The sequence below is a fragment of the Parasteatoda tepidariorum genome, chromosome 3 (assembly GCF_982258835.1).
Source record: "Parasteatoda tepidariorum strain Cologne lab strain chromosome 3, Ptep-v5.0, whole genome shotgun sequence".
In the NCBI taxonomy this organism is placed as follows: Eukaryota; Metazoa; Arthropoda; class Arachnida; order Araneae; family Theridiidae; genus Parasteatoda; species Parasteatoda tepidariorum.
In genome coordinates this window covers 118,705,593-118,720,280 of record NC_141757.1, presented here as the reverse complement: position 1 = coordinate 118,720,280, position 14,688 = coordinate 118,705,593, and the positions used below count along the sequence as shown (strand labels likewise).

The 14,688-nt window shown below is 30.2% G+C and overlaps 1 protein-coding gene across 1 annotated transcript in view; it reads left to right on the top strand.

Annotated features, from left to right (window-relative positions):
• The first annotated feature begins 14,179 nt into the window (after positions 1-14,179).
• The window catches only part of LOC107454877 (LIM domain kinase 1), a 58,845-nt gene continuing 58,336 nt past the window's right edge, over positions 14,180-14,688 (top strand). The window contains exon 1 of the mRNA XM_087159973.1: positions 14,180-14,378. Within this exon, the coding sequence (XP_087016099.1) occupies positions 14,341-14,378 (38 nt within the window). The 5' untranslated portion in view covers positions 14,180-14,340. The remainder of the gene's footprint in view (positions 14,379-14,688) is intronic.

Genomic DNA, 14,688 nt, shown 5'->3' with positions numbered 1-14,688 from the left:
TTCATATAATTAAATTTTAAATATTCTAGTTAATAAATTAAATGCAAGTTAAATACTTTAATTTAAAGAAAGTTTGCAGGACTAAAAATGATTAAAATTTAAACAAAACCTTTGCAGGGCGAAATAAGATTCAACATTTAGTATGGAATAAACTCCAACTTCGAAGCATTTTTTTTTTAATAAATTATAAGAGGACGGACTGAGAGAGAAGAGAAAATAAGAAACCATTCATTTTGAAAGAACTATTTTCCTTATTTATCAAAAACTATAAGATACTTGTTAACAACTCTTTATGAGCAATAATTTTTTAACATGACACTACTTACAATTAATATATTAACAACTAATTAAAATTTACATTACGCTACTCATCTTGATTACACGTTTTTACTGTTAAAATATAAGGATATGCAAATTTTCCAGCATATGATCATAATTGATACAAAATGGTCCGTGTAAGTTGAAAATGGCTTAAAAGATCTTTTAATGGTTATCCTGCAAATTTTCAAATATTGTGATAATTTTATATACTTGATCATCTGATAGCTTTTTCGAGCCATTAAATGAAAATTTAATGATTTTGTTTGAAGACTGCTCCCCAAGCTAGAACAGGGATGGGCAAGCTTTTTTTTGTCGAGGGCAAAAAATCGAGAGAGAAAAAGGTTTGATGGGCTAGGTAAAAAATTCTAAAAAAGAAGAATAAGGTGAATAATATTGTGATTTCATTTTTAAAAGTTCCTTGTGTTGAGGTTCGAAGTGAGTTGTACTTATTTTAAGGAACGAGGCTAAATGCTTGTCCGTTAGTCTACTTCTGAATCAATTTTTTCTAAGGTTCATAGTTGAAAACACTTGTTCACATGATGAAGCAAACATATCACTGATTTTTGGGCATGAGATATTGTTGTTGTTACTTTACGTCGCACTAGAGCTGCACAATGGGCTAGGGCATGAGATATGAAATTTGGGAAACTAGCCCTTGGTAATGATTTGTAAAACTAAAACTTTGGCATGTTTCGAAACAACTGCTTCAGGTGATTGCTAGATTGATCAACTCAATAAATTTAAGCTCCATATCCAACTCAATAAATTTAAGCTCCAACTCCGATCTCACTATTTCACAATTTACGCTGAAAGGCATGGTAAAAATATCTAATTCTGTTGGAATGCCATTATAACCTTGAAATCTGCGGCCTAACTCAAAATTGAGTTTTTTCAAGCCATCCTCATAATCGTAGTATATGATTTTTGATTTGCGAGAAGAGTAACATGCACGATTTTTTAAACGCCAGAATACGAATCGCGATGTGTGATTTTAAACCTCGTGAATACGAATCAAGATGTGTGACTTAATTACGAGAAGAATCAAAACGTATGATTTTAAAAATGCACGAATCACGTCACGACATGTGATTTTTGAATCATGTGATCATGATTTGTTGTTAATTTATGTCGCACTAGAGCTGCACAATGGGCTATTAGCGACGGTCTGGAAAACATCCCGGAGGATGATCCGAAGACATGCCATCACAATTTTGATCCTCTGAGGAGGGGATGGCATCCCCGCTTCTGTAGCCCGACGACCTACGCGCGAGGTCGAGCACTTTACGGTAGCACAGTTTAACGAGGTCCAATACCGCACACCCTCGGTCCCTACGCAGACTGATCCAAGTGGTCACCCACCAGCACACTGACCGCAGCCAGTGATGCTTGACTTCGGTGATCTGCTGGGAACCGTGTCTTAACGATCAGTCCACTGCGGGACCATGTGATCATGAGAAAGAATAGGTTGGATATGTGTTGTTAACATGCACATGTTCATGAGATGAGACTATAGAATTGTGCACGTGTATTGAAATGATTTTCTGCAAAAGGGATCCGCTTTTAATATAAATTTATACATCTCGTTTTTTTTTAATTCATGTTTTTTTTATTTTATTATTATTATTCTCTTTGGGAAGGTGTCGATTTCCTAAAATACATAATTACTTTTTAAATTACTTAAAAAAAAAATAGAATCAAATTTCATGAGTTGTAATATGTGTTGAGATATCGGGATATTCAAAATCACAATACATCAATAACTGCCAAAAAGGGAAGAAGAAGAAAACGTTTAACCTCTTATATTTATGTCAAAATCGGCACAATTAGAGCACGTACAAAATTATTATTTTAATACATGATTCATAACTCGTGTGCCGTGAAACTATAGTATTAAAAATTTCCGAATTTTTTAAATCACGGGGTAACGCGTAGTAACTAGCGAAAAGTCATCGGATTTATAATAAAATCGGCATACACGAAGAGAACCAAAAGTGATAGTTAAAATTTGAAATTATGTATAGCCGTATTAAATATATTGGGATTTTCAAAACTATGCGTAAATTCGTAGCATTGACCACCGAAAGAAAGCAATGGAAAAACTACAGTGATAGAGATTGGGTGCGTCAAAAACCTAAATGCGCAATTATAAATTTCCGACTTTTTTTTCTTATTTTTGCAAAAAAAAGAAAAAAAAAAAAAAAAAAAATTAAATTTTAATTAATCTTTTTATTTTGTTCAAGTTGCTACTGCGAGTAGCACATTAAAGTTTATCAGGCAGCTGGTTGTACACCCCTAATTTATATAATAATTTCACTTCATAAAAATAGATAAGTTTTTATAAATGAAGTAGTTTAATTTAATTTTTAATTTAAATCACTGTAATTAGTCTAAATATTTGAAAAAAATACAATATTAGTTATCATATTAAAAGTTAGGTACTTGTAATGGAAATTTTATTAACAATAACAATTATTATTTTATGTAAATTAAAAAATATTGGCAAGGTTTAAGAATCCTCGTTGTTTTATAAAGGACAGTTACTTCATTTTCTCATTATAATTAAGGACGCATTAGTATGCTCTTAAAATGAGTTGAATAAATACCAATTTATGTATCAAGTCAAGTAATTTTTAACGGATTTGAAATTACCACCTTCTCGTTTTCACTGTTTCTCACAAAACTAAAGATAATGCTAAAACATTTAAAGATATACAAAACCTCTTAAAGCCTTTTAAAGACATGGAGAGTTTGAGAGTTTATCGCCACCAACCTTAATAAATAAGCAAGTCAAATTTTATTGTCTTTCTTCCCCTTTAGCAATCAAACTTAATGAAAAAAAATTAAGTTTTTAAGAAAGTTGCACATTTCTTATTTGCATAAATAAAGGGAATGAAATATACTAGTTGTAACTTAAATGTAATTAAACTACGAATAAATAAAATTTTTGCTGTCAAAAGAATAAATGTAAAATTTACTAAACAATCAAAAAAAAAATTCGTTTGCTTACAAAATAAATAAAATTTATAAAACTAAACAATTGATATATAAATAAGAGAAACAAAAGGCCTTTTTAAAAAAAAGGAACTAAGCATTGATTATAGCTTTTTATGCTCCACAGTTTTTTATTTATTCAAATGCATCGAATTGAAATTAAATTAATATATTTTAAATACAAATAATTATACAATTTAAACATAGTTTGTATTTTATTTTATTTCATAATCGTTGTTGAGCAGCCGATTATCTCCCATTTGCGTTACATGGAGAGGAAAACCACTAAAACCCTTCCTCGCTTTGCCTGACGGCAAGTGGTAACAGGTTTTAATTATAATTGTTTCCGAAATACTTATGTGTAAAGCTCAATTATTTTTAAACTGTCGTATTTCTGAAGAAAAAAAACTTCACTTAGTCCATTAAATTAATAGCTCTTTTAGTTGCTAAGTTTCATTTATTGAAGAGGAAATTTATTTATTTATTTTTGTATCAGGGATCTTCGTAGTATTAATGCTAAATCAGGATTCGGCAAAGTTGGACACAACATTTTAAATCATTTATATAATAGTGCTTCTTCCTAGAAAGTCAACGATTTTAACTAATATGATTTTTTTCTCCTTGGAAAAAGAAGAAGAAAAAAAATACCTGTACTGTACTTGTGGAAATAAAAAGTATCTTAAAAATTTACAAATTAAAGCAAACATTTGTCCTTCCAGTATATTTTTCCCCCGAATGAAATTTTATTTGATGGAATTACATTATAAATGAAATTTATTTGTTCAATTAGATGAAAAAGGATTTTAAATCTTTGGAAATATATGTGCAATCAAGTTTCTTGTCTTCAGTATTTTACAGAGCTAAGTCTTTTAAAAATTATGTTTTTTTTTATTTCCTTCACTTTTTATTTTTAAAAATCTTAATTAATTTATAATGTGTTTTTACATTTTTACTCTTGACACGCACACGGCTACTGAGAGAAGTTGACGCAGTTAAATTTTATAGCATAATGAAACAATAATATTATTGCCTAGCAAATATTTCCTGGAAATAAATATTATCCCTTTTTTTTAAAAAACAACTGCTTTCATAAGAGCTTAATTAACGAACATCTTCAATGTTTGTTAAATGGTAGTCTAAATTTATTTTAACATTATTTTCAAATTTTTTTTAAACGATAACAATCAAGCGATATGAATGTTAAAATCATGTTTAATAAAATTCATGTTTTAATGTGATTAGAAAAGACATAAATGGTGAAGTATTATAATCTTTTTGTGTTCAATATCATAATTAAGTGACCTGAGTAAGACTAAAAAATATCTTTGTGCATCTACGAATCTATTTCCAAGTTAGGAATTACATCATTAATGACAATCATGTGTGGAAGATACTTTGACGTAAGACAGTAATAAATCCGTCCAATCACAGACAGGACAAGAAACTTAAAATTTTTGCGCTCCCTAAAGATACGCCAATAGTGAGATAAACCACTTCATTAAGGTAAACCTGAAAGAGGGTAATTTCTTGGAAATTTGTTGCCACCGGGAAGATAGGACCTTCACTTCCTTCTACTCTTATGCGAATATCTACGTCACTACGTGGTTTACACATTTTTCTATAAATTTAAAATAGAAGAGAAGTCAAATTAGATAATCAAAAATTAGAAGCAGAATCAGCTAAAGTAGCTCTTGAGTTATTGGCGATCGCAACGCTCGAATACGCCATCTGGGGAGAGACCGGTTTCATGCCTTTGGCCCTTCTCCCTTCCCTCTCCTCCTCTTTTCAGTTGTATGGATAGTGTTTTCAGTAGAAATGTAAACAATAACAATCTCGAGCTCGGCGCCTTCTCTAGTTCCGGTTAAAAAGTTTGCAGCTGCTTACTACATGTTATTCTGATAGGCGATGTTTTCAAACGGATAATTTTGTTTTCAATAAAAGAAATAAATTAGATAATTTCTGAGCTCAAATCTGCCGTATTTCATAAGATATTAATGTTATTATGTAATTTTGGGGAGTTAGGAGTGAAATTTTGCTCTAGTTATTTTTTATTAAAAAAGGTGACATGGTTGCTAGATTTTGAATAACTCGCTTTTTTGGCAGTCTGATTTGGCCTCTTTCCATAAGTTTATTACTGTTGGTTCTTGTTGCAAGCTGTGCACCATCTTACGTTAGTGTTTAGCTGTGCGCCATCTTTTAGCATTGTAAACAAGTACTGTTATCATTGTAAACACAAGTAATAGTAATCAAATACATTAATACACAAGTGGGCAACCTTTGTGCTAAAATACAAACTAAGGTAAACAACTTTAAATTTATTATAATATTTTTGTGCTTTTTAACGTTGTTTACCTTAGTTTGAATCAAATACATTGTTTGCAAGAATCTCAAAACACAACGATGCCAAATGGCTTTAAAATACAACGGAAACAGTAACCCGGAAATTTAGTCGGTACCGAGCCTGCAGCGTTCCCTAGTGTAGAAAACACCATCCATAGGAATGTACTACGAAATTTTACCTTTTCTTAATATTTTTCCTTTTTATTTAATAAAGATATTATGTAAAATTTCCGTGATAATTTTCTTTAGAACTATGTTTAATGTAGTTTTCAATTCCATATAGTTTTCCAACTTAAAAGATTTTAATCTATATGAAAATCAGGAGAGAAATTAACGTACTTCCACTCTCTATGACTCTCCACACGCTAATGGGGAAAGCATGCGAAGTTTTGCCATAGGTAGAGAGTTCTGCTCTACGCCACCTGCAACTCATTTCGATCGCCAATGTCAAATTCAAATCACGACTTTTGAAAGTTTTGTTTAGAAATTACTGTAGCCGATATTATTCAAATTCTGTATCATGTTTTGATAGTAAAATTAATATGTATAGAGTAGGTTAGCATAAACATGTTACAGTTAAAACTGCTATATTATATTCCAACCGCTTAAATGTAGAGCTATTGTGCGTCTTTGAGGAGAAGTTCTCCAGACCTAAGGTCTGGGGTGAGTGAGTGCTGCTATGGTAACATGCGAGAGCACATTTCTAATGGGATGCAATTCTAATTTTCTAATGAGGAATGAAGGTGTCGATTGACTCACGCTGACCCATACCCAGATCATGACAAAAGTATTCACCCTACACACACCCCTATTCCGAGTGGCTATTCCTCATAACCATAATACCCACCACGACGCGAGACTGATGTCTGGAGGAGTTCTCCTGAAAGCCACATAGAGATTCCATAGTTTAAGTTTTATAAATTGATTTATAAGTAGGGTTTTCTCAATTTATAAAATACATTATTTCGGAGTGAAAGAAAAGGGCGATTTCTTTATGCATTCAACAATATGATTCCTGAGAGTTAACTTAGTGAGTAAAAGATATCACTTTAAAGTGTTTACATTTTTAAAAAAAGGATTCTATACCTCCGTAAATGGATGATTTAATAAGAAAACGTTAGGTAACTTGAACTTCTGTTGGGTAACTGAAATTTTCAAACGGAGAACATTTTAATTTGGAATTCTCCGGATTTATAAGGCAGGTAAACGTTATGCTTTATATAATAATAAAAATATTTACTTGTAAGTAATTTTTGTCTAATTTGAAGATAATTCTCAACAAAATGATTTTCTAAGGCTGATTAAGAACTCCAAGACTTAAAAAAAAAAAAAAAAAAGAACAACAACAACATGAAAATTTTTACTTCAATATAAGAAATTTTTAGAATCGTTTTTTTTTTTTTTTTTTTTTTTTTTTTTGTCGTAAGTATTCTTTATTTTAGGTTTTTTAGTTTATAAATAATGATCTTTCATTGAAACTTTAAATTTTTTGATAAAAATTATTCTAAAAAAACTCTTTTTGCAAAATTAAATGTTTTAACATTATGTGTTTCCGTATACTTTTTGCATATTTTAATGTTTGAAGTAATATGATTCAGAAAATATGGAATATAAAGTTTAAATAAACCTTTAATATTAAATCATCATATTTAATAGAACGATATCCCAGGCATTTGGTTTTAACTGTAATAAGAAAATACCTATTTTTTTCTGTTCATTTACAAATATTTTTCCGGTGTTTTTTGGATGTTCCTTCTCTAAAAAAACGATTCCATTTTGTATTCGCTTATATAAGAAAAAATATCAAACATTTTTCTTTTTTAAATTTAATAAGACACAATAGGGAATGAAAGTTACTGTGGTACATTGAAGACAACTGATGATCGTGTTCTTCTGCCAGCAGTCATTCGTCTCAAATAGCAACGCCCCTATATGTCGCTGCGCTCCAGAATACAACAAATATGCTTATTAATTAGAGCTGGCGATATATATTATGAAATCAAAACGATACAAAACATTAGGAAAGCAAAAACGTACTTTTTCTAAATAAATTTACCTTTTTTTCAACATATTCGAATTTCAGGCACTCAAAATATGTATGGGAATCTGGGAAATATGGCCCCAATAGTTTGATCAGGGCAACAGCTCAAAGTTAATTTTACTTTTTGCATATTTCGCCACACCTCCAGTACTTTTTAAGAGAATTAAAAATTTTGCATAATTACGAATTTTGTTTGTACAAAGATAATTCCGTGCAAAAAATAACTTTTTGTAGATATTTATTATATTTATTAATTTTTTTATTAATAGTCGAATTGTAAGGTATAGAATTTCTTCCATTTTAAAGAATGCGATTTTGTAAGGAAAAATACAAAATTTGAACGGTAGCAGTCAAATAGTTCCTCAGAAATTGAATTTTAAAAGCGATTTTTTCTTAAAATTCACTTTCTGAGGAACTATTTGTCCGATTTCGCTCAAATTCTTTATTTTGCCATATAAAATTACATTTTTTAAATTGGTGTAAAAAATAGAATAACTTACGATTCAAAATTTTTTTCACTGTTATTTAATAAAATAATAAATATTTACTAAAAGATTTTTTTTTTTGCATGGAATTATTTTTGATAATTGAATTTTATAGTTGTGCGCAAAATATTTTTAATTCGCTTATAAAACTTTCCAGATAAGGCGAAATATGCAGAAATTAAAACTAAGGGGCCAATCCTTTGGACCTCTCTTCTGACGTAATTATTGAGATCATATTTTCCGCATTGCGGCTTATTTTGAGGGTCTGAAATCTGAATCCATCAGCAAAAAAAGGCATACGTATTCTGAGAAAGAACGTTTTTGTATCTGTTTTCGTAACTTTCAATATCTTCTGCATTTGTGGAGAGTGGATTTTTCACTCTGAATTATGCGTATATGGTAGGCGTTAGCCTTGAACGGGCAGATGACTTTATGATTTTACAGAGTGAAGATTTCTCGGAGTTTTGTCTGTTAATTTGATTGTCCGTGCATCTTTGTATCTGTGTATTCCTTATTAAATGTGTTTGTGAACATTTGGTACTTGTTTTCCTTTTGTATGGACCTGCTATGAAAACATCGGGTAGATGTTTTCCCACCCATTAAGATAAATATGGAGCTAGCCGCACGCAACAGCATTAATCATTTATACCTTTTTCTGACATAAATCTGCATATTCGAAAATTTGTGACATAATTATGGCAACAATAGTGGGACCTCGAATAAACTGCATAGCATCAAATCAAATTTGGACCTTTTGCCAGTGTTTCCATTGCGTAGTGCCGCTGTAAAGCTTACACTTCTTCGAATCGGTCACACCCGGAAAACACACCTCCATTTACTGTTTGGAGACCCTCCTTTTTAATACAGTTCCTCTCTCGATTCATCACACTTTAATAATATGTCCATCTTTTAAATTTAAACGACATCGTTTTACCGTTTTCGGAAATTCTATTTTAATTCTTGAAGATTTGTTAGGTGACTCCCATTATGCTAACATTTTCGCGTCTTTACTTGCTGTTTGTATTTTTAACCGTTTATAAATATTTTAATACAGCTACAATTTTATACACTTTTGTAAACATCTTTTCACCTTTGTACCATTTTACTTCTTGCTTTTTGCACCATACTCATATCATTTATCTGATTTTATTCATACTTTTTGTCAGATTTCATCCATCTACTCATATTATTTTATCAATTATAATTGCACGACAAGTAAAGCTTAATATGCACTTTGCCTTTTTAACTGTTTTACCGTATTGTTTAGCGCAGCATGTCCTTTTTCGGATTTTGTACCACTAAACTCTATTTTCAGTTCAATTCAATGCACTAATTATTAAACAATGTTTAATAATCATATATAATGGTTCTCAATCTCTCCATCTTAATGGTTCTAAGGGATAGCCTCAAATATTTGAGGATATCCCTTAGAATCATTAAGATTGAGTGTTAGAATATGAAGATCTAATCATCAAAGCAAAAGTTAGCAAGGTATTCCTTTTTTTCCCCGCACTGTTCCTCAATCTTAACCTTTTACAGTAAGTGCTTATAAACCAGAAATTTGTCATGGTATTTTTAATTTTAAGAAAATGAGACAACAAAATTAAAACTTGCTATGGTTTCACAATATTCATTAAAAAATCCGTCGTAGCCCACAAAAGTTCTTATCATTGCCAATTTAGTTGGTGGTACTAACTTCTCTCTTAAATACAGAAAATTACTCTTAAGGAGATTTATAAAATTTTCTGCGTTTTAATGTTAATATGTATATGTGTATAATAAGAAAATAAATAAGTAAACACCGGCCCCCTCGAAAAAATTTTCACGCTGCGCCTATATTTACAAATTATGATTTGTCAGAATTTGATAGCCTTTTTGTTTTTTCTTAGCTTAAATACTGAAATTATAATCCCCAATGAATAATTTTTTTTTCTCTTTTCTTTTTTCACAAAGCTAAAAATGTATTTTAAAATTACTGAAAAACCTGAATAATTTTTTTTTACAAATTAAAAACCTACATTTTTTAATAAAGTAGTTCACTTTATTAAAAAACTTAATTAAACTCAACTTGAAAACTTAATTAAGTGCTACATTTGATAAAATTAAAAACCAAGTAATACTTTAAAAATGCATCATTATTTTTCTCTTTTTATATCTGGATTCGCAATTGTATATTTGTGTTTCTCACTAAGCGTATTGTTTTAACTGATTCAACATTGTATCCTCCTACTAAGAGAGTTCCCTTTTTCAAAGAAGCCTTTTTGCTAGAGTTTCTGGGAAACTCCTTATATTAACGACATTTGGTGCGGTTGGAATTGTATGGTATAATTGACTATTGTGAAACCAGGATTGTGATGAAACCAGGGTCTTGAAAATAACGGTTGATGATAAAAATTAGATCATAATAAATCTTTTATTATAATTTTATTTTTTAGAGCTCAAGATACAAGATTAAAAGTATATTTTTATCCATTTGAAGTGAAATAATAAATGTTGCATAATAATATAAATAAGGACAGGCCATGGGAGATATGAAAAAAAACATGATCAGCGTAAACAAAAGCCAAATTAAAAAGTGATTGAAATGTTCCCAACAGACAGTTAGGAACATGGGAGGAGATCCCTAATTGAAGATTTGTCGAAAAATAAAATAGCCCAAAACAACGCCAATTCCGTGAAATTAATATTAAGTTTTAAAATTATTTGGCAATAGCTTAATCGCCAAAAAAAAAAAAAAAAAGAAAAAGACAGTGAGGATTAATGTAACCCTGTTACTGAAACGTTTTTGTGGTAAGAGAAATACAGAGTCATAAAAAAGTTTTGATTTAGCTGCGACAGTGAATTAATTATTTTTACATTGGTATTGAATTAAAAAGTTAGCCTTTACATTGATTGTTAAGATGATAATAAAATATTTATATTTGCGTTTTATAAAATGTAATAAAAATTAATTAATTCGTTTAATTTAATTAAAATTAGATTAGGGATGATTAAAAAAATTAAATGTGTGAAATTAGAGAAATTTTATTTGCTAGGAAATAAGTAATGCCTATTATGGCATCACATATATCCCGGTTTATATTAATGATTTTTATTTATTGAAAAAGAAATGAAATAAGAAAATAATTTTATTGTAAAATATTTTAAATATGTTATGCATATTTCAGAATGACACTCCTGTTGTGGTGATTTTGCAGTAAATTATGTGACATGCAACGTTGGTATAAACTTAATGCTTTGAATTCAGCTAATATGAATACTAAATAACAAATGAAGAAAGAAATATTTGCATAACCAGTTTTTATTTTAATTTTCTAAAGTGAGCAAACTGAAAATATACACAGACATTAAGCATTTTCACTTCATAGATAGGAGCTTTCGGAAAGATGGCAAAGCTAAAATAACATTTAAAAATTAATGCATAACCAATTTTACCTATTTTAGTATTCTCATTTTGTTTCTCTTTCTGAAGTTGTAATAAGAGAAATTTACAAAAAAAAGTAAAGATTACAACTTTACTTTTCTACATTAATTAGAAACACATATTTTAAAAATATATTTAAATATAAGGGAACAAAATTAACGATCAAAAATATGACTAAAAGCGTTACATAACACAATAAAAGTGAGCAATATATAAAATATTATAAAATTGTCTTTTTTCTTCAAAACATCTTATACTCGTAGGAGGAATATATATTAGTGTTGAATACCATTTCATTTCATGATACCATACTAAGACATGAGTTAATTTTATTTAATTATTTAATAATAAACTACTTCTGTTAAAAGTTTTTAAATAATTACAGATTAGAATTTTAAAAAAATACTTTTAACGATTATGTATTTTCAGATACTGATGTTTGATAATTTATAATTTTTGGTACTTGCATTTCATGAAGAAGAAGAAGATCACTAAAACCCATAAATGTTACCTATTACGTCAGTTCCAGCTGATTTCTTTTAATCAAAAGGGCATGTTAAAGTTGATCTAAGTTTCTCCACACAGGTTAAAAAGTTAATTAACCCGAAGTTAATTAAATACAATGCCGTATCGCACACCAAATCGTTGAAATAGAACTCTTTCTCGTCTACGTCTTTTACTTTATTTAGATTTATTATTTGTTTGTATATTTTATAGTAACCATGATATGTTTTTGTTTTGTGTCCCTGGCGACTTCGATGCATAATTAGTTTAGGTTCTACACGGCTTCGTTTCTATCTTTGCGTTAAGTAAGAAATATATAGTGAAAGAATTGAAATTTTGTGAAAGAATCTTTGTGAAAGAATATAGAATATGTCATTTAAGGGAACTGATACTTGACGGGCTTACCCTGCTCGAAATAGAATGGAAAGAACAGTTGCTGACGTAAGCAAATGCCACGTTTCAACAAACAATCAGAATCGAGGTACCCACAATACGTCACTTGCAGACGTCCCATTATTTTTTGCATTACACATATATAGTGATGGCTCAGTGGTTAAGACACTGAACTGTTGTTGTGAAAAACTGGGGTTCAATCCATAGTGGAGACTTGAAACCCACAAACATCAGATTGTTCGTAGGGTACTAATTCGACTAGGAAGTAGAGGTTGTTGGAATGATGTGTTACTCCTCTGAGTGTACTGAATGAAGAGAAATAAGTTTAGGTCGCGTGTTGGCAGCAGGTTCCGGTTTTAAGAGGTTCATGTTTGTTTAAATTCAGTCAACCATCCTTAGTCAAAGCAAATTAAATTAATACAATATTGTGAAGAGCACCAAGTAACTGCAGCCAATTCGTTAACATATTTATTTAAATAATTATTTTTTAATAATTATTAATTAAATAAATATTGAAACTAGTAAGATGAGCTGCTCGCACATGCATGAAGCGCATCCACATATAAATGCATATATGAATCTCATACAGTGCGAATGCTCCATTAGTTTTCCTATGATTGAAAATTTTTTTTTAACAATTTAAATTTCTTTTCTTATTATTTTTTTAATCAAGTCGTTCGATTTTTGAGAAAAATAAATAAACCACTCTAAGGCATCATAAATGATCACTCTAAAGGTATTTGCGATTACTGGAGCATTCTTACTACATGCGATTAATGGAACATTCTTGAAGTTGTGAATCGCATGTGCGATCGTCCGTCAATGCGATTCACATATGTTTGTGCATTTCATACGGGAAGTTTCTATACTACGTTTCACCTTAACTTGGCACTGCAGGGAAGGGTAGGAAGTGTAATACTCCGACTTTGAAAAGTAGTTCTTCGCTATTTTCGAATTAATTGATGAGCGTACAAAAATAAATAAATGTTGTATAGTAAGAAAAGTTTATCTTGAAACACGCATTAGAAGTTTTTTATGTTTAAATGTATTTAACTTATAAATACTTTCTCAGTGAAGCGAATGTACAAAGAAGAAGGAGGTGTTTTACTTTGGCACTGGATTAGTTTTCAAGGCTAAGGAATTCGCGCTTTGGCTACGTTTTTGCACTGGTCCGCCAGCTCTTTCCATTCTCCTTGCCTTTGCTTAAGTGTCCTTTCTCTTGTGCAGTTCTTATTTCGCTTTCTCTTTGTTTTTGATTATTCAATTTTCTAAATATTATCCTCATATGTACAATATTTAATGAAAAAATTTTTCCCTTTAGAATGAATTAAAAAAAAAGAACACCCAAATAGACAGGTAAATATTATCAAACTGATGACAGTTGAGCATATTTGCTGTGTGGTTAATTCAACATGTGATTATATATTATTTTTTTGCGACAAAAGTAAAAATTGTTTTTGCTTTATTCAATCTCTGTAAAGATTCAAATTTTGTGTCTTTCGCGCTATGTGTAGCTCTGAAGTACAATTCGCTTCTTATAGGAACTTTAATAATGTGATGGCGGAAATTTAAGATTTTTAGTTTGTTTAATTTGCAGCGCCATCTAGATCAAGGCGTGCAACAAAAACTTTAACTGCAATCTTCGTAGGAAATATAAACTTTCACTTCCACTTCTACTCTCTCTGTGAACAGTGATACAAAAAAAACACATGTGTACGATCAACTATGTTTTTTAAGCATGTACAAATAATGTGAATATATTTATGTAGTGATTTACAATGTTGCATTTATTTATTATTGTTTATCGGATGCAGCATACCAAAACACTTCAGTGGTGACCCATGGATATTTGGATACTCAACATACCTTCCAAACGCAAGTAAGTGGAGTTAGTCTTTCTGTCTGATTTTCTGTCATACGGGCTTGAAATTTTTCAATATCATTATTTAATTAGATAGTTTTAATATTCCATTCGTTTTTATTTAACGTAATGTCTACGGAAAATAGTCCTTTGCCGGTAGAAATACCGGAAGTGCATGCGGTAGGAATTAAGTTACCCGCCTTTTGGGAGAAAGCTCCAGAATTATGGTTCGTAAACGTTGAAGCACAATTTTCCGTTTCACGAATAGTATGTGACCGCACAAAATATTTTCACATCATTTCAACCTTAAATTCGGAAACACTATCAT